The sequence below is a fragment of the Oncorhynchus nerka genome, linkage group LG6 (assembly GCF_034236695.1).
Source record: "Oncorhynchus nerka isolate Pitt River linkage group LG6, Oner_Uvic_2.0, whole genome shotgun sequence".
In the NCBI taxonomy this organism is placed as follows: Eukaryota; Metazoa; Chordata; class Actinopteri; order Salmoniformes; family Salmonidae; genus Oncorhynchus; species Oncorhynchus nerka.
The window spans coordinates 32681268-32699795 of NC_088401.1; the positions used below are offsets into that span (position 1 = coordinate 32681268).

An 18528-nucleotide genomic window follows, 5' to 3' on the forward strand; every position below is an offset into this window, starting at 1 on the left:
ATCCTATGTTGAGGTTCATAGAGATCCTATGTTGAGGTTCATAGAGATCCTATGTTGACACTCATAGAGATCCTATGTTGAGGTTCATAGAGATCCTATGTTGACGTTCATAGAGATCCTATGTTGACACTCATAGAGATCCTATGTTGAGGTTCATAGAGATCCTATGTTGAGGCTCATAGAGATCCTATGTTGACGTTCATAGAGATCCTATGTTGAGGTTATTGTTATTTCTCTGACGTCATATTTGAGCGGGAGGGCGCGGCACAGCCCGCGCTGTGCGTGTGCTCGAGTCTCCGCTGAGCCGCGGTGTTGTGCTTGTCTCTCTCATACTCCGCTCTACAAAGTTTGGCGAGACATATCCTTCTGCAATCAAACAGCAAAGATCTAACATCGTTTCGCTCAGCATAATTTCCATATTTTACAGACACAAAAAAAGGAACAGAAGGAACTAATATCCAGAGGGTAAGTTACCAATTGCCCGGATTGGTGAAACTATGCATTACGCATTAAACTTTAATTGTGTTATCACAGTGAAAATACGATTAAATTACTCTGTATATATAATGGAGTTGGATCGTTTCCATTCGTTTTTTGAAAGGCACATAGGAAAGTTGGTTTAATATACAAACGTAAATTATGAATTATAATTTGACGCACACCTTCAACTTTTTTTATCGTTATTTTTTCTCTCTCACTGGTTTCATTCCCGCATAGCCATAGGCATATGCTGGTAGCCCCATTATCTCCTTTTCTTTAGGTGGTCAAGCATAACCAAATATGGAAGGCACCCCGGTTGAAATTTTCAAAGAAGACAAGTGCCTCACGGCGCTCGTCGAAGACTGTTATATGAATGCTACTTCGCAGTCTGCATACCCAGAAGGTCACAATCTGACTTTTGACTCTGACTGGGAAGAGGATCCCATGTCCCCAATCATCCCCATCATCACAGCTGTGTACTCCGTGGTGTTCGTGGTGGGCCTGGTGGGCAACTGCCTCGTCATGTACGTTATCATCAGGTAAGGTTTATCGTGATCTATTTGCTCACTCACCTCAATATTGCATTGATATCAACTTTGACAATTTATAGGCTATTGCTAAAGATTTTGGGTAAATTAAGGGTATGCAAAAAAATACAACAATACAGTAAGATGCCCATGCAAAACACCTGACTACATTTTAGCACAAAAAAACAAAAAGTGCATCTTTCTGACATCTGCAACACTTGTGAGCCACCCAGTGGCAAGTGCATGTTTAAACTTTATTGTACAAAGTGTACAAACACTATATGATGTGTTGTTTATTTTGTTTCAATCATGACCCATACTGTGCCGTTCTATTGGAGGGAACAATACCTTTTTACTATTGGTCTTTTTTTACAGTTGGAATGCTACTTTTCTGGGGCAATGTTTAAAAGTGTTTTAAATGTGTAATTTAAAACCAGGGGTTCTCTATAATGCCTTCACCTCATTGGGTTTTATTTGTGTGGTGTAGACAAATAAATCAGAGCTGGTGTCATGTGCATTGCACCAACGCCTCACAAAGTGCTCCAGACTAGACAATTACCGCAAATCAGATTGATCGCACATTACCTGTCTTCCATAGGGCCATTCCGTCACCTCCCTAAGTTAATTCAATTCTATTGGTTAGCTAAATGTGATACTCTCAGCTATCCGTTTTTTTGTAGCCAGCTCAGTTCAGAATTTATATATATTTTTTATCTGGTTGACTTATTTTTTATCTTACACATGTTCTTCTTAATAGAATTTTCCTAAATTATACATTTAGTCATTTTGTTTACCCAGAAGTCAAATTCTATCGCAAATTTCTGTCCAGGAGAGATTATACATTTAGCAATCAGGAAATTGAATGCACTTGCAAAGTGGATCCAAATATGCCTTATTTCATATGATTTATTAGCATATAACCATATGGGCATAATGGAATTCCTCTACTGTACTTCTGAACTGAAGTGGCAACATGTCTCTGTTGTTATGGTTAAATTACCACCACAGTGCTGTGATTGATTTTAGGGAAGATTATGGTTTCAGTCCTGTTCTTGTGGTTAAATTACCACCACAGTGCTGTGATTGATTTTAGGGAAGATTATGGTTTCAGTCCTGTTCTTGTGGTTAAATTACCACCACAGTGCTGTGATTGATTTTAGGGAAGATTATGGTTTCAGTCCTGTTCTTGTGGTTAAATTACCACCACAGTGCTGTGATTGATTTTAGGGAAGATTGTGGTTTCAGTCCTGTTGTTATGGAGTTATTTCACTGGGGTCTGTCCATAAATCACCTGTGACAGAAGTCATTGGAAGATGGAGGCTTCATCACCCCTGCAATGGCTGTAACTTTATCATGTACTCCTAAGGACTAGGATTTCACTATGGTTGTGTCCCAAATGGCACCCTATTCCCTAAATAGTGCACAATTTGACCAGAACCATATGGGTAACATACAATATGTTTGGTGCAAAATGCGACAAAATGAGAGACATGCTTTTTATGAGAGGGTTAAACGATATGCAAATATACAGTACCAGTCAAAAGTTTGGACACACCTACTCATTCAAGGCCTGATTGGTGAGTGCTGCAGAGATGGTTGTCCTTCTGGACAAATCAAAGTATATTTTAGATGATAGATTCTTCAAAGTAACCACTCTTTGCCTTGATGACAACTTTGCACACTCTTGGCATTCTCTCAACCAGCTTCACTTGGAATACTTTTCCAACAGTCTTGAAGAAGTTCCCACATATGCTGAGCACTTGTTGGCTGCTTTTCCTTCACTCTACGGTCCAACTCATCCCAAAACATCTCAATTGGTTTGAGGTCGGTTGATTGTGGAGGCCGGGTGATTTGATGCAGCACTCCATCACTCTCCTTGAGGTGTTTTGGGTCATTTGTCCTGTTGAAAAACAAATGATAGTCCCACTAAGTGCAAACCAGATGGGATTGCGTATCTCTGCAGAATGCTGTGGTAGCCATGATGTTTAAGTGTGCCTTGAATAATAGATAATTCACAGATAGTGTCACCAGCAAAGCACCCCCACACCATCACACCTCCTCCATGCTTCACGGTGGGAACCACATGCTGAGATCATCCGACACGATTGGAACCAAAATTCTCTAATTTAGACTCATCAGAACAAAGGACAGATTTCCACGGGTCTAATGTCCATTGCTCGTGTTTCTTGGTCCAATCAAGTCTCTTATTATTATTGGTGTCCTTTAGTAGTGGTTTCTTTGCAGCAATTTGACCATGAAGGCCTGATGCACGCATACTCCTCTGAACAGTTGATGTTGAGATGTGTCTGTTACTTGAACTCTGTGAAGCATTTATTTGGGCTGCAATTTCTGAGGCTAGTAACTCTAATGAATTTATCCTCTGCAACAGAGGTAACTCTGGGTCTTCCTTTCCTGTGGCAGTCCTCATGAGAGCCAGTTTCATCATAGTGCTTGATGGTTTTTGTGACTGACTACCTCATGAATCTGGTTGAGAGAATGCCAAGAGTGTGCAAAGCTATCATCAAGGCAAAGAGTGGTTACTTTGAAGAATCTATCATCTAAAATATACTTTGATTTGTCCAGAAGGACAACCATCTCTGCAGCACTCACCAATCAGGCCTTTATGGTAGAGTGGCCAGTCAGAAGCCACTTCTCAGTAAAAGGCACATGTCAGCCCTCTTGGAGTTTGCCAAAAGGCAACCTAAAGATTTTCAGACCATGAGAAACAAGATTCTCTGGTCTGATGAAACCAAGATTGAACTCTTTGGCCTGAATGCCAAGTGTAATGTCTGGGGGAAACCTGGCACCGTGCCTAGAAGCATGGTGGTGGCAGCATCATGCTGTGGGGATGTTTTTCAGTGGCAGAGACTGGGAGACTAGACAGGATTGAGGCAAAGATGAATGGAGCAAAGTACAGAGAGATCTTTGATGAAAACCTGCTCCAGAGCGCTCAGGACCTCCGACTGGGGCGAAGGTTCACCTTCCAAAAGGACAACGACCCTAAGCACACAGCCAAGACAATGCAGGAATGGCTTCGGGACAAGTCTCTGAATGTCTTTGAGTGGCCCAACCAGAACCTGGACTTGAACGAGATCAAAGATCTCTGGAGAGACTTGAAAATAGCAACGTTCCCATCCATCCAGAGCTTGAGAGCATCTGCAGATAATAATGGGAGAAACTCCCCAAATACAGGTGTGCCAAGTTTGTAGTCATACCCAAGAATACTCTATGCTGTAATCGCTGCGAAAGTACTGAGTAAAGTACTGAGTAAAGGGTCTGAATACATATGTAAATGTGATATCTGTTTTTTTGTTTTAATACATTTGCAAAAATGTCTTAAAACCTGTTTTTGGCTTTGTCATTATGGGTTATTGTGTGTAGATTGATGAGGAGAATAAACTATTTAATATATTTTAGAATAAGGCTGTAACATAACAAAATGTGGGAAAAAGTCAAGGGGTCTGAATACTTTCCAAAGGCACTATAGAGCCTATATTCTTCATTATAAACGGGGTTGTTCGAGCCCTGAATGCTGATTGTCTGACACCGTGGTATATCAGACCATATACCACTATTATGAAAAAACATTTATTTTTACTGCTCTAATTACGTTTGAAACCAGTTTATAATAGCAATAAGGCACCTCGGGGGTTTGTGGTATACGGCCTATATACCACGTCGTGCGTAAGAACAGTCCTTTGCCGTGGTACATTGGCCATATACCCCACCTCCTTGTGCCTTATTACTTAAATAATTAATGGCTCTCTTGCCTAATCTGTCTTGCCTACTTCTTACATAAACTGTGTACTAATCGTACTACATGCTCTTTAGGACATACTGTTTCTAGAATAAATAATGCATTAAGCAACAAATATCAGCATACTCAGCTCATCCTACTGAGAATGCGTCATGTAATGCGCAATTACGTTGTTTCCCGCCATTCGTTCATTTTGGTATATATGTGTTTGATGCCATTCCATTCGCTCCGATTCCAGGCATTATTATGAGCCGTCCCCTAGCAGCCTCAAGTGAAATGTATGTTTAGGTTCCACCCCCGAAGAATGATGAAGGTTACTTATACATATTCACGAATTGGGTGTGGGAATTTCCTCACGGAGTTGATAAACATCAACAAATAGGGCACTTACAGCTGTCAGTGTAACTATCTAGCATGCTAACCTAATCTGGCTAGCTAATCTTATCTCTTGTTTAAAAAAAAAATGTACTACACCATATTCAAACGATTAGCCAGATGGCTCTATGGTTGGACCTGGAGCTGGATTTATCATAAGCATTGATATAGGGAAAACTTGACCACAGATGGAAACCACTGGCCTATCTTTGACTTCGCCATCTATTGTTATCTCCAAAGTTGTGGCGCCTTCCTTAAATTGAGGCCGCGAATCCACCATAGAAGTAATTTGAAAGAATAAGATGAAGCTCGCGGTTTTCACAGGGGAAGTGAAATGATAGGCTACAATGACTTTGCTCATGATCGTAAATCACCAGTGGTGGAAAAAGTGCTCAATTATCATACTTGAGTAAAAGAAAAGACACTTTAATTGAAAATGACAAAAGTGAAAGTCACCCAGTAAAATACTGCTTGAGTAAAAGTTGAAAACTATTTGGTTTTAAATATACTTAATAAGTATCAAAAGGAAAAAGAAAAATGATTTCAACTTCCTTTTTAAGCAAAGCAGACAGCACAATTTGTAAAAAAAAAAAATATATATATATATATATATACTGTATATATTGGACGGGGAAGCTAAGGGAACACTCCAACACTCAGACATAATTTACAAACAAAGCATTTGTGTTTAGTGAGTCTGCCAGATCAGAGGCAGTAGGGATGACCAGGGATGTTTTCTTGATAAGTGTGTGAATTGGACCATTTTCCTGTCAAAATGTAACAAGTACTTTTGGGTGTCAGGGAAAATTTATGGAGTAAAAAATTATTTTATGTAGTTCAGATTTGTCACTTCAAACCCAAATATACACCATATATACACAAGTACGTGGACAACCCTTCAAATTTGTGGATTTGGCCATTTTAACCACACCCGTTGCTGACAGGTGTATAAAATCGAGCACACAGCCATGCAATCCCCATAGACAAACATTGGCAGTAGAATGGCCTCACTGAAGAGCTCTGTGACTTTCAACATGGTACCATCATAGGATGTCACCTTTTCAACATGCCAGTTCGTCATATTTCTGCACTGCTAGAACTGCCCAGGCCAACAGTAAGTGCTGTTTTGTAAAGCGGAAATGTCTACTGTATGAGCAACAACGGCTCAGCAGTGAAGTGGTAGGCCACACAAGCTCACAGAACGGGACCGTCGAGTGCTTTAGAGTGTAGTGCGTAAAAATTGTCTGTCTTCAGTCGCAACACTCACTACTGAGTTCCAAACTGCCTCTCAAAGCAACTTCAGCACAATAAATGTTCGTCGGGAGCTTTATGAAATGGTTTTCCATGGCCTAGCAGCCGCACACAAACCTAACATCACCATGCGCAATGCCAAGTGTCTGCTGGAGTGGTGTAAAGCTCGCCACCATTGGACTCTGGAGCAGTGGAAACGCTTTCTCTGTAGTGATGAATCACGCTTCATCATCTGGCATGTCCAATGGACAAATCTGGGTTTGGCGGATGCCAGGAGAATGCTACCTGCCCCAATGCATAGTGCCAACTGTAAAGTTTGGTGGAGGAAGATTAATGGTCTGGGGCTGTTTTTCATGGTTTGGGCTAGGCCCCTTAGTTCCAGTGAAGGGAAATCTTGATTCAACAGCATACAATGAAATTCTGTTCGATTCTGTGCTTCCAACTCTGTGGCAACAGTTTGGGGAAGGCTGTTTCCTGTTTCAGTATGACAATGCTCCCATGCACAAAAAGATGTCCATACAGAAATGGTTTGTCAAGATTGGTGTGGAAAAACTTGACTGGCCTGCAAAAAGCCCTGACATCAACCCCATCGAACACCTTTGGGATGAATTGGAACACCAACTGCGAACCAGGTCTAATCGCCCAACATCAGTGCCTGACCTCACTAATGCTTGTGGCTGAATGTAAGCAAGTCCCCGCAGCAATGTTCCAACATCTAGTGGAAAGTCTTCCCTAACGAGTGGAGGCTGTTATAGCAGCAAAGGGGGGACCAACTCCATTTTAATGCCCATGATTTTGGAATGAGATGTTCGACGAGCAGGTGTCCACATACTTATGGTCATGTAGTGTATTATACTTTGACTAAAACAATGACTTATTGACTTAAATTTTTGTGCAACATCATGGGTAAGCTCTGGCCATCATCTTTCAGCTTGAAAAAGTGGATTTCAACTGGTGTGGGTGTTTAAAAGTATGACAGCTGCTAAGCTAGCCCTGCCAAGGTTTTTTTTCTCCATATCAAAATATCAGACAGAAATGACTTTACTCATTTATACAGTACATGACTGTTGTCATTTTCTCCCCTAGTTACATGTATAGTTGTTTACAGATAAAAATACCTTGAATGAGAATTTAATTACTTTTAGTCTGCCTCGTGTTGTTGGGACTATCAATAGAATCACCAGCCGAGATGATAACAATTTAACAGATGGATGAGTTTTCCCATTGGGTTTCATCAAGTTATTTAATTAACTGTCAATAACAATCTTACATCACCTGAGTTCAAATACTATTTGAAATCTTTCAAATACTTTTGGACCCAACCACTATTTTAATTGTATTTAAACTATTCCATGACCAGCACACTTGATTTAAATGATTAAACTAATCATCAAGCCCTTGAATCAGGTGTGCTAGTACAGGTCTACAACAAAATTGTGAAACATCCCAAGTATGGATAACACATAGACTTAGATAGACATTGCATCATTGTATCTGCCTCATTATGGGATTTTTGAGCGCATTGGCAGTACCATTGAGGCAATATCCATTTTGAAGTAGTCAATTTGCTTCTTGATTTATTATTAAGAACTAGCTACTTTTCCCACAATGCAAAGGTTTGCAAACAAACAAGATGTAAAATTAACTTTCAGATACCCATCAAAAATGGCAAACGGAAGGTGGATACATTTCAAACTACCACCTGGAAAACCTGAGGTGTGTTGTTTGAACAGGTATGGAAAACAAAGTCCAGAATGTCAAATCTCGATTTAGTGCCATCTGCCATTATGGAATGTTTTTACGGAGGGGATTTCATCAAAACTGATCCCCAGAAAAAAAGGCAACTGTTGATTGACCAGTTGTCCATCAATCTAAAAGATTGAATTTTATTGCATATTCCTTGGCTGATCCTTTCTGACATTGCCCAGTTGTCACCCATGGACTCCAACCTAAGGTGAAGTCCACCACAGTTTTGACAAGATGTGTAAATGAGATGGAGCTTAAAAATGGTGACACAGGAGCGGACTCCTTGAATGCTAAAATGGTATTTTGGGCACTAGAGTCCTCTATCTATCTCTATGTGGTAACTGCCTACGTGAAATGTGTCTGGAAGTGGGCATGGTGAAATAAGTGGGTGGATCATCGGCGATGGGCGTAACATCAGTACTATGTGATTAGTTAGACGGTTTTGAAGGAGCGGTGTTGTTTTTAAATTCTTTAAATGTTATGGAAAGTGAAGGCTCACTGACTCTGTGGGAGACGAGATGCGAAACCACTTTCAGTTGCCAGACCATGAAAGAGTTACCAGTTTGGCTGACATTGGTCAGTTCCTGTGTGGTGATGCTGGTTTTATCGGGACTGATAGTTTGTTTACGTAGCTGTTTAGGGGAACTAACGTAGAAGATGGCTGTTCCAAGATGGCTTTATTTTTTTGTATTTCAATAATTATATTTTAAAAATATTTCAGTCGGATGATAGAAAATGTTTAGCCCACTTTTGTCTTGTCCCTTTCATTTAATGTTCATGTTATGTAAATATCATTTTCTTTTGTGTCTATGAAAATTGATTTGACAGAGCCATAAGAAAATATTGCTTTATTTATCTAAATTTTAATCTCACTTTCCATCTATGGACTGAGTATACTCTCCTGCAACCCGCCTCACTGTTCAATGTGGTTTGCAAACAAACAAGATGGATTTACTATTCTTATACTTTAGAACCGGAACCCCCTGTTGATCAGAGCTAGCCAACTAACTTAAAAATGCTTACTAAAATGCTGGTGAGTCAGTTCTACCACTGCTAGCGTTCCTCACCTATTATTACTAGACGGTTTTGAATGAGCGGTGTTGTTTTTAAATTCAGCCAGCCATAGAAGATGGCTGTTCTCGATGGCTCAATACCTGCCAGTCTACACAGAGTATACTCTCCTGCAGCCTCACCCAATATCATTTACTATTCCAGAGCATATTGAACTGCTTTTTCTCTACCACATCTCCGGATTCCTACCGCAAACTCTGAAACTTTACACCAGATCAGCAAGCTGCAATCCGAGTGGCTGACATCTCTGTCCCGAAGCAAGCACCAGTTAGCCTTGAGCTAGCCTCGAGCTAGGCCCATCATCCGGCCAGCCGAAGAGGTCCACCAGCCAATTATTGGGCTACAATACCTCTTTTGCCAATTGGCCTGGACCCTTTACTGCCGACACGGAGCCCTGCCGATCCATCACAACTGGTCTGGTGGTTTCAACAGGCTCTTCCATTGTGATGTCGCCAAAGGCCCATCTGCTAGCCCCGGCCCACTAGCTGTCTGAATCGCCGTGTCTCCAGCTCGCCTAGCGTAGTAGCGGCTACTGAATTGGCTCCATGACTCACCTATTGCTACTCATTGGACCTTATGATCACTCGGCTACACATGCCTCTCCCTAATGTCAATATATTCCTTGTCTATTGCTGTTTTGATTTGTGATTATTGTCTTATTTCACTGTAGAGCACCCAGCCCTGCCCAATAGGCCTTAGATAGCCCTTTTGTCCCACCCCCCCACACATGCAGTGACCTCACCTGGCTTAACTGGTGCCTCTAGAGACAAAACCTTTCTCATCGTCACTCAATGCCTAGGTTTACCTCCACTGTACTCACATCCTACCATACCCTTGTCTGTACATTATGCCTTGAATCTATTCGTCCACGGCCAGAAATCTGCTGTTCCCACATGCTTCAAGAGGGCCACCATTGTTCCTGTTCCCAAGAAAGCTAAGGTAACTGAGCTAAACGACTACCGCCCCGTAGCACTCACTTCCGTCATCATGAAGTGCTTTGAGAGACTAGTCAAGGACCATATCACCTCCACCCTACCTGACACCCTAGACCCACTCCAATTTGCTTACCGCCCAAATAGGTCCACAGACGATGCAATCTCAACCACACTGCACACTGCCCTAACCCACCTGGACAAGAGGAATACCTATGTGAGAATGCTGTTCGTCGACTACAGCTCGGCATTCAACACCACAGTACCCTCCAAGCTCGTCATCAAGCTCGAGACCCTGGGTCTCGACCCCGCCCTGTGCAACTGGGTACTGGACTTCCTGACGGGCCGCCCCCAGGTGGTGAGGGTAGGCAACAACATCTCCTCCCCGCTGATCCTCAACACGGGGGCCCCACAAGGGTGCGTTCTGAGCCCTCTCCTGTACTCCCTGTTCACCCACGACTGCGTGGCCACGCACGCCTCCAACTCAATCATCAAGTTTGCGGACGACACAACAGTGGTAGGCTTGATTACCAACAACGACGAGACGGCCTACAGGGAGGAGGTGAGGGCCCTCGGAGTGTGGTGTCAGGAAAATAACCTCACACTCAACGCCAACAAAACTAAGGAGATGATTGTGGACTTCAGGAAACAGCAGAGGGAACACCCCCCTATCCACATCGATGGAACAGTAGTGGAGAGGGTAGCAAGTTTTAAGTTCCTCGGCATACACATCACAGACAAACTGAATTGGTCCACTCACACTGACAGCGTCGTGAAGAAGGCGCAGCAGCGCCTCTTCAACCTCAGGAGGCTGAAGAAATTCGGCTTGTCACCAAAAGCACTCACAAACTTCTACAGATGCACAATCGAGAGCATCCTGTCGGGCTGTATCACCGCCTGGTACGGCAACTGCTCCGCCCTCAACCGTAAGGCTCTCCAGAGGGTAGTGAGGTCTGCACAACGCATCACCGGGGGAAAACTACCTGCCCTCCAGGACACCTACACCACCCGATGTTACAGGAAGGCCATAAAGATCATCAAGGACATCAACCACCCGAACCACTGCCTGTTCACCCCGCTATCATCCAGAAGGCGAGGTCAGTACAGGTGCATCAAAGCTGGGACCGAGAGACTGAAAAACAGCTTCTATCTCAAGGCCATCAGACTGTTAAACAGCCACCACTAACATTGAGTGGCTGCTGCCAACACACTGTCATTGACACTGACCCAACTCCAGCCACTTTAATAATGGGAATTGATGGGAAATGATGTAAATATATCACTAGCCACTTTAAACAATGCTACCTTATATAATGTTACTTACCCTACATTATTCATCTCATATGCATACGTATATACTGTACTCTACATCATCGACTGCATCCTTATGTAATACATGCATCACTAGCCACTTTAACTATGCCACTTTGTTTACTTTGTCTACATACTCATCTCATATGTATATACTGTACTCGATACCATCTACTGTATGCTGCTCTGTACCATCACTCATTCATATATCCTTATGTACATATTCTTTATCCCCTTACACTGTGTATAAGACAGTAGTTTTAGAATTGTTAGTTAGATTACTTGTTGGTTATCACTGCATTGTCGGAACTAGAAGCACAAGCATTTCGCTACACTCGCATTAACATCTGCTAACCATGTGTATGTGACAAATAAAATTTGATTTGATTTGATTTGAATCTGCTCCTTTTACTCTCTGTTTCGAATGCACTAGACGACCAGTTCTTTTAGCCTTTACCCGTACCCTTATCCTACTCCTCCTCTGTTCCTCTGGTGATGTAAAGGTTAACCCAGGGCATGCATCCCCCAGCACCACTCCCATTGCCCAGGTGTTCTCATTTGTTGACTTATGTAACCGTAAAAGCCTTGGTTTCATGCATATTAACATCAGAAGCCTCCTCCCTAAGTTTGTTTTATTCACTGCTTTAGCACACTCCGCCAACCCGGATGTCTTAGCCGTGTCTGAAACCTGGCTTAGGAAGGCCACCAAAAATCCTGAAATTTCCAGCCCCAACTACAACAATTTCCGGCAAGATAGAACTGCCAAAGGGGCGGAGTTGCAATCTACTGCAGAGATAGCCTGCAGAGTTCTGTCATACTATCCAGGTCTGTGTCCAAATAATTTGAGCTTCTACTTTTAAAAATCCACCTTTCCAGAAACAAGTCTTGTTTATAACAACCGTTGCCGCTTGTTATAGACCCCCTCAGCCCCCAGCTGTGCCCTGGACACCATATGTGAATTGATTGCCCCCCATCTATCTTCAGAGTTCGTACTGTTAGGTGACCTATACTGGGATATGCTTAACACCCCAGCCGTCCTACAATCTAAGGTAGATGCCCTCAATCTCACACAAATTATCAAGGAACCTACCAGGTACAACCCTAAATCCATAACCATCGGCACCCTCTTAGATATCATCCTGACCAACTTGCCCTCTAAATACACTCCTGCTGTCTTCAACCAGGATCTCAGCGATCACTGCCTCATTGCCTGCGTGCGTAATGGGTCCATGGTCAAACAACCACCCCGCATCACTGTCAAATGCTCCCTAAAAGACTTCAGCGAGCAGGCCTTTCTAATCGACCTGGCCCGGGTATCCTGAAGGATATTGACCTCATACCGTCAGTATAGGATGCTCTCGCTCACAGAAACAGTATTGAGTGGCAACAAATCTGCCCAATTAGCTGTTCGCTTTCCATACACTCACTTGTGTTGATACGCCCGTCTATGTTGACACACCCATGTTCCCGCAGCCATGTTGAGTTGCAGTTACCCATGACTTAAACGTCTTGGGGTCCCCGAGGACAGGTTTGAAAAAGGCTGCTCTAGTCTGCCAGATGGATGGAGTTTGCACTGGAGTTCCACTGTGCCAGACAAGCTGAATCAAGCCCAGATAGAGTATTTCAGATGATTTCAATTTGTATTTAAACTCGGATGTGGACCTAACACATTCTACCCTCCATTCTTGACTCTGTTTTGAAACAGGTATACAAAGATGAAGACAGCCACCAACATTTACATCTTTAACCTGGCTCTGGCCGACGCCCTGGTCACCACGACGATGCCTTTCCAGAGTACTGACTACCTGTTGAACTCGTGGCCGTTTGGCGAGGTGGTGTGTAAGGTGTTCATCTCCATCGACTACTACAACATGTTTACCAGCATCTTCACCCTGACCATGATGAGTGTGGACCGCTATGTCGCCGTCTGCCACCCGGTCAAGGCCCTGGACTTCCGGACACCGATCAAAGCCAAGATCATCAACATATGTATCTGGATGCTGTCCTCTGCAGCAGGGGTACCAGCACTGTTACTGGGTGGCACCCAGTCCAACAATGGTGAGAGCGCTGGTATGCATACATGCCGGCACACACTAAATCATAAAAGCACGCATACACACACACACACTAATGAAGCACACACACACACTCATGAAGCACGCACACAAACATGAATGCTTGAATATGCACGTACGCAGGCACACACACACACACACACACACACACACACACACACACACACACACACACACACACACACACACACACACACACACACAGAGACACACACACATACACACACACACACTAATGAAGCACACACACACACTCATGAAGCACGCACACAAACATGAATGCTTGAATATGCACGTACGCAGGGACACACACACACACACACACACACACACACACACAGAGACACACACACACACAGAGACACACACACACACACACACACACACACACAGTTCTTATGGGTGAAATTGTCCCAAGAGAACATAATGAACATGCCTTACACTGTGCACAGATTGAGTTGGTTCATTTCGTTTTTACTCTCAGATTCCTTAGGTGGGGTGAATCAAAGTGCAGAAGTGCCCGTCTAATCCCAGAACATAAAGGTCTAATACAGACCTTCTCTCCTCTATTTTGTTGAGGGGAAATGCATTACGTCTAAGCCATCTGTTGGTAATGAGCTTGCCGTTATCCTTACACCACATATTGTTTCTGAATACAGATGGAGTTGTGGATAAGTGAAAAAAAATATCTGCGCTATTAGTAGGATGTTCCCTTTTTGAGTGCGCATTAGCCGTTCCATAACAGTGTCAAAGAGTGAGAGATGAACCAGACACAGCGTGAAATGTTATGTGTTCTCAGAACACTTTGCTTGAGCGTAGGTGCATTCATCAGTGCTTTTTCTTTCTCGACCTCCCCTCCCCTCCCTCCACTCCCTCTAGGAACCACGGAGTGTGCCTTGCAGTTCCCGGAACCGTACGTGTACTGGGACACCTTGATGAAGGTCTGTGTGTTTGTGTTTGCCTTCGTGGTGCCCGTGCTCATCATCACCGTGTGTTACACCCTCATGGTGCTGCGACTCAAGAGCGTGCGTCTCCTCTCGGGCTCCCGGGAAAAGGACCGGCAGCTGCGGCGCATCACCCGCCTGGTCATGGTGGTGGTCGTGGTGTTCGTAGTGTGCTGGACGCCCATCCACATCTTCATCCTGGTCAAGGCGCTGGTGAGCGTGCCCGAGACCACCGCCGTCATGGCCGCCTACTTCTTCTGCGTGGCGCTGGGCTACACCAACAGCAGCCTCAACCCCGTCCTCTATGCCTTCCTGGATGAGAACTTCAAGAGGTGCTTCAAGGACTTCTGCCTGCCTAAAAAGCTGAAGGGGGACAATGCCTCAGGGAAGAACAACAGGAGCACCGTGAGGGGAGGAAGGGAGGCCCCACTTCCACTGGAGAACCCAGATGGGACTAGAAAGCCGGCATGACTAGCCATGGAGATGTCTTCCATTTCCCGCGTTGGAAAGGAAGACTCCAATGATCTGGGCCTAACCCAGGTGACATCAGGAATGTAAGCACACACAACAATGCTAATTTAGATGACTGGTGTTTGTTCCATTTGTTTTACTGTTAGGCCCAAATCAATGGTCTGATTCCTCACACTTAGAAAAGGATAAATCATTATTCTTTGATGTCAAATTTATTTGCACACATCAAGAGGGGGAAAAAAACATGCCACATGCCAACTATAGTGAATGATAAGAACCTATATTATCTCAGTTTTACTGTGTTCCTTCATAGTTACTTGTTATGCTGACTCTGCATCTGCACAGTTCTAATTGGATTGCAAGATGCAACATCCTCCTTCTAGCCTCTGCCATTCAATGAAATAGTTATCCTTGACAAAACATCAATAATGATTGGGGAAGCGCTTTAAAGGGGCAACCTGGGATAGGCACATCCATCTATTTTTGCCATATCTGTCTCTACCAACCAATGTGTATGTGGTGCAGAGATCTATTACCTCCTTTGGGAGTGGGGCACCCTTATGGGTGGCAGGTAGAACAAGGCAGTTAACCCACTGTTCCTAGGCCGTCATTGAAAATAAGAAAAAAAAATGGCATGATAACACAAAAACCGTAGTATTTTTCAAGTCCAAGTTCAAGTTTCCGGAGACACCTGAAACCCCACCTCTTTCAGGAATACCTAGGATAGGATAAAGTAATCCTTCTCACCCCCCCCTTAAAAGATTTAGATGCACTATTGTAAAGTGGCTGTTCCACTGGATGTCTTAAGGTGAACGCACCAATTTGTAAGTCGCTCTGGATAAGAGCGTCTGCTAAATGACTTAAATGTAAATGTAAATGTAAGTCAAAACCAATTTGATTTGTCACATGCGCCAAATACAACAGGTGTATGCAGACCTTACAGTGAAATGCTTATGTACAAGCCCTTAATCAAGAAAATACCTAAAAAAAAAGTAAGAGATAAACAAATATTTAAAGAGCAGCAGTAAATAACAATAGTGGGACTATATACAGGGGGTACCGGTACAGAGTCAATGTGCGGGGGCACCGGTGTCGAAGTAATATGTACATGTAGGTAGAGTTATTAAGGTAACTATGCATAGATAATAACAGAGAGTAGCAGCAGTGTAGAGGGGGAGGGGGGGCAATGCAAATAGTCTGGGTAGCTGGTCAGGATGGCTTGGGGGTAGAAGCTGTTTAGAAGCCTCTTGGACCTAGAATTGGCGCTCCGGTACCGCTTGCCGTGCGGTAGCAGAGAGAACGGTCTATGACTAGGGTGGCTGGAGTCTTTGACCATTTTTAGGGCCTTCCTCTGACAGCGCCTGGTATAGAGGTCCTATCTATTTATATTTTTGGGGCTAGGGAAAGCTTGTATTCTATGGAGATGAAACACAGGCCTTGGCATGGTGGTCTGCAGGATGGGAGCTACTAAAGAGCTGCTGGAAAGGAGTCAGTCAGAATATCCTTTATACATGTTGATGAAATCCTCAGGGACATAGAAAGTATTGGGTGTTAGACATTTTGCCTTGTAATATACTCCCTGGCCAGTTTATTAGGTACATCACCATGTTCATAGAAATGGATCGCTCCTACAGACAGTGAGCCACGTGGCCATGGCTTGCTATATAAAGCAGGCAGACAGGCATCAAGGCATTCAGTTACTAATCGATTGAACGTTAGAATGGGCAAAACAAGTGACCTAAGCAACTTTGAGCGTGGTATGATCGTCGGTGCCAGGCGCTCCAGATCCAGTATTTCAGAAACGGCTGCCCTCACGCACGACAGTGTCTTGGAGAATAGTGCGACAAACAAAAAACATCCAGTCGGCGGCAGTCCTGCGGTTGATAACAGCTCGTTCATGAGAGAGGTCGAAGGCAAATGGCAAGAATTGTCTAAGCTGACAGGCGGGAGCCATAAACAGACAAATAACGGTGCAGTACAACAGTGGTGTGCAGAACTCGTCGATCTTTGTCACGGAGGGGCTGTTGCTATCACGTTTGCAGTAGACGGCCACACTGGGTTTCACTCCTATCAGCTAAAAACAAGAAGGGTCTCCAGTGGGAACATGATCACCAACACTGGACAATTGAGGAGTGGAAAAACATTGCCTGATCCGATGAATCTCAGTTCCTGTTGCGTCATAGTGATGGCAGCCAGGATTTGGCGTAAGCAGCATGAGCCCATTCTGCCTGGTGTCAACGATACAGGCTGGTAACGGTGGTGTAATGGTGTGGGGAATGTTTTCCTGGCACACGTTATGTCCCTTGATTCCAATTAAGAAACGCTTGAACGCCACAACGTATCTGAACATTGTTGCTGACCAAACCCAATAGAGTATCTTTGGGATGAGATGGAACGGGCTGTTCGAAGCATGATTGTACCTCCATCCAAACTGCAGCAACTGCGTGATGCCACTGCATCAGCATGGACCAACATCCCTGTGGAACATTTCCAACACCTTGTAGAATCCATGGCCCGAATAATTCAGGCTGTTCTGTTGGCAAAGGGGGGTCCGACCTGGTACTAGATGTGTCTACCTAATAAACTGGCCGGTGAGTGTAGCTGCTGATGAAAATTCACTACAAAAAATGTGTTATGCTTAGAGTTTTATTTGCTATATTCTATGAATGAATGTAGTTGACTACTTATTTACATATCTTATTGACTTTATTTTTTTGGTCCATTTTTGTTTTTAATGTATCTATTTATCTTACTGTATTTATCTGGTATGCATCCCAAATAGCACCCTATTCCTTATATATTGCATATGTAATCCATGGACCCTGGTCAAAAGTAGTGCACTATATGGGGAAGAGGGTGGCACTTTTTTTTGTGATGCAAGTTTGTCATTCTGTATGTTTCCGGGCCGTATGTTTTGCCGAAGCAGCAGCAATTCTTCCTGGGTTCCACACAAAAACATAAAACACGACAAGTAACAAAAGCACTGAAACACTGATAGACAATAACAGTCACACAAATGTAAAATATGATATACAACAACAAAAACACATATATATATATATATATATATATATATATATATATGTGTGCCTTTTACGTCCAGGATAAAGCATCTCCAGTCAGAAGTAAAGGTTTGATACTACAACGTGGACACTGGGGTCAATTCAGCGCTCACATTTATCAAAATACAGCCTTGCCAAACCCAAAGTCAAGCATGTATAATTGTGCTGTTTGACCCTAGTCAAATGCTCGGGGGACATTGCTCGGGGGACATTGAGAAGCCAACAAACTTCCCAGTGAGCTAAATTTGTTTAAAAGGGCGTTGAAAAGATGCTGTAACGACGTTAAAAATGTATTTTCAACCTATTTCTGCTCACTGGAAACATGTTCGTTAAGAAGAGTTACTGTAGGTGACTTGAGACAGGCTCATGTGAAATTCCTGGACTTGAATGTTTTTTTTTCTTCAAATTTGACAGAGGGCTTACATCAACGTTGACGTCTGGAGCTATCTCCTTTGTGTCAAGTTGTTCGTTTTATGATATCAATCGCGTGCTGTTTATATGGCTTGCGCCTGGATACACGTGTTCA

The 18528-nt window shown here is 43.4% G+C and overlaps 1 protein-coding gene across 1 annotated transcript; it reads left to right on the forward strand.

The window, feature by feature from the left end:
• Window positions 1-346: 346 nt before the first annotated feature.
• Window positions 347-17979, forward strand: LOC115131110 (delta-type opioid receptor-like). Its single transcript, XM_029662717.2, has 4 exons — window positions 347-465; window positions 718-1019; window positions 13156-13508; window positions 14405-17979. The coding sequence occupies exons 2-4, from the start codon at window positions 781-783 to the stop codon at window positions 14938-14940; spliced, it is 1128 nt and encodes a 375-aa protein (XP_029518577.2). The 5' UTR covers window positions 347-465; window positions 718-780; the 3' UTR covers window positions 14941-17979.
• Window positions 17980-18528: the final 549 nt, after the last annotated feature.

What these genes read in the sequence shown, in the direction of transcription:
- LOC115131110 (XM_029662717.2), top strand. Translation starts at nt 781, where the DNA reads ATGGAAGGCACCCCGGTTGAAATTTTCAAAGAAGACAAGTGCCTCACG. An exon ending in GTCATGTACGTTATCATCAG is followed by an intron (nt 1,020 to 13,155) that starts GTAAGGTTTATC and finishes GTTTTGAAACAG; the next exon opens with GTATACAAAGATGAAGACAG. An exon ending in TGGCACCCAGTCCAACAATG is followed by an intron (nt 13,509 to 14,404) that starts GTGAGAGCGCTG and finishes CACTCCCTCTAG; the next exon opens with GAACCACGGAGTGTGCCTTG.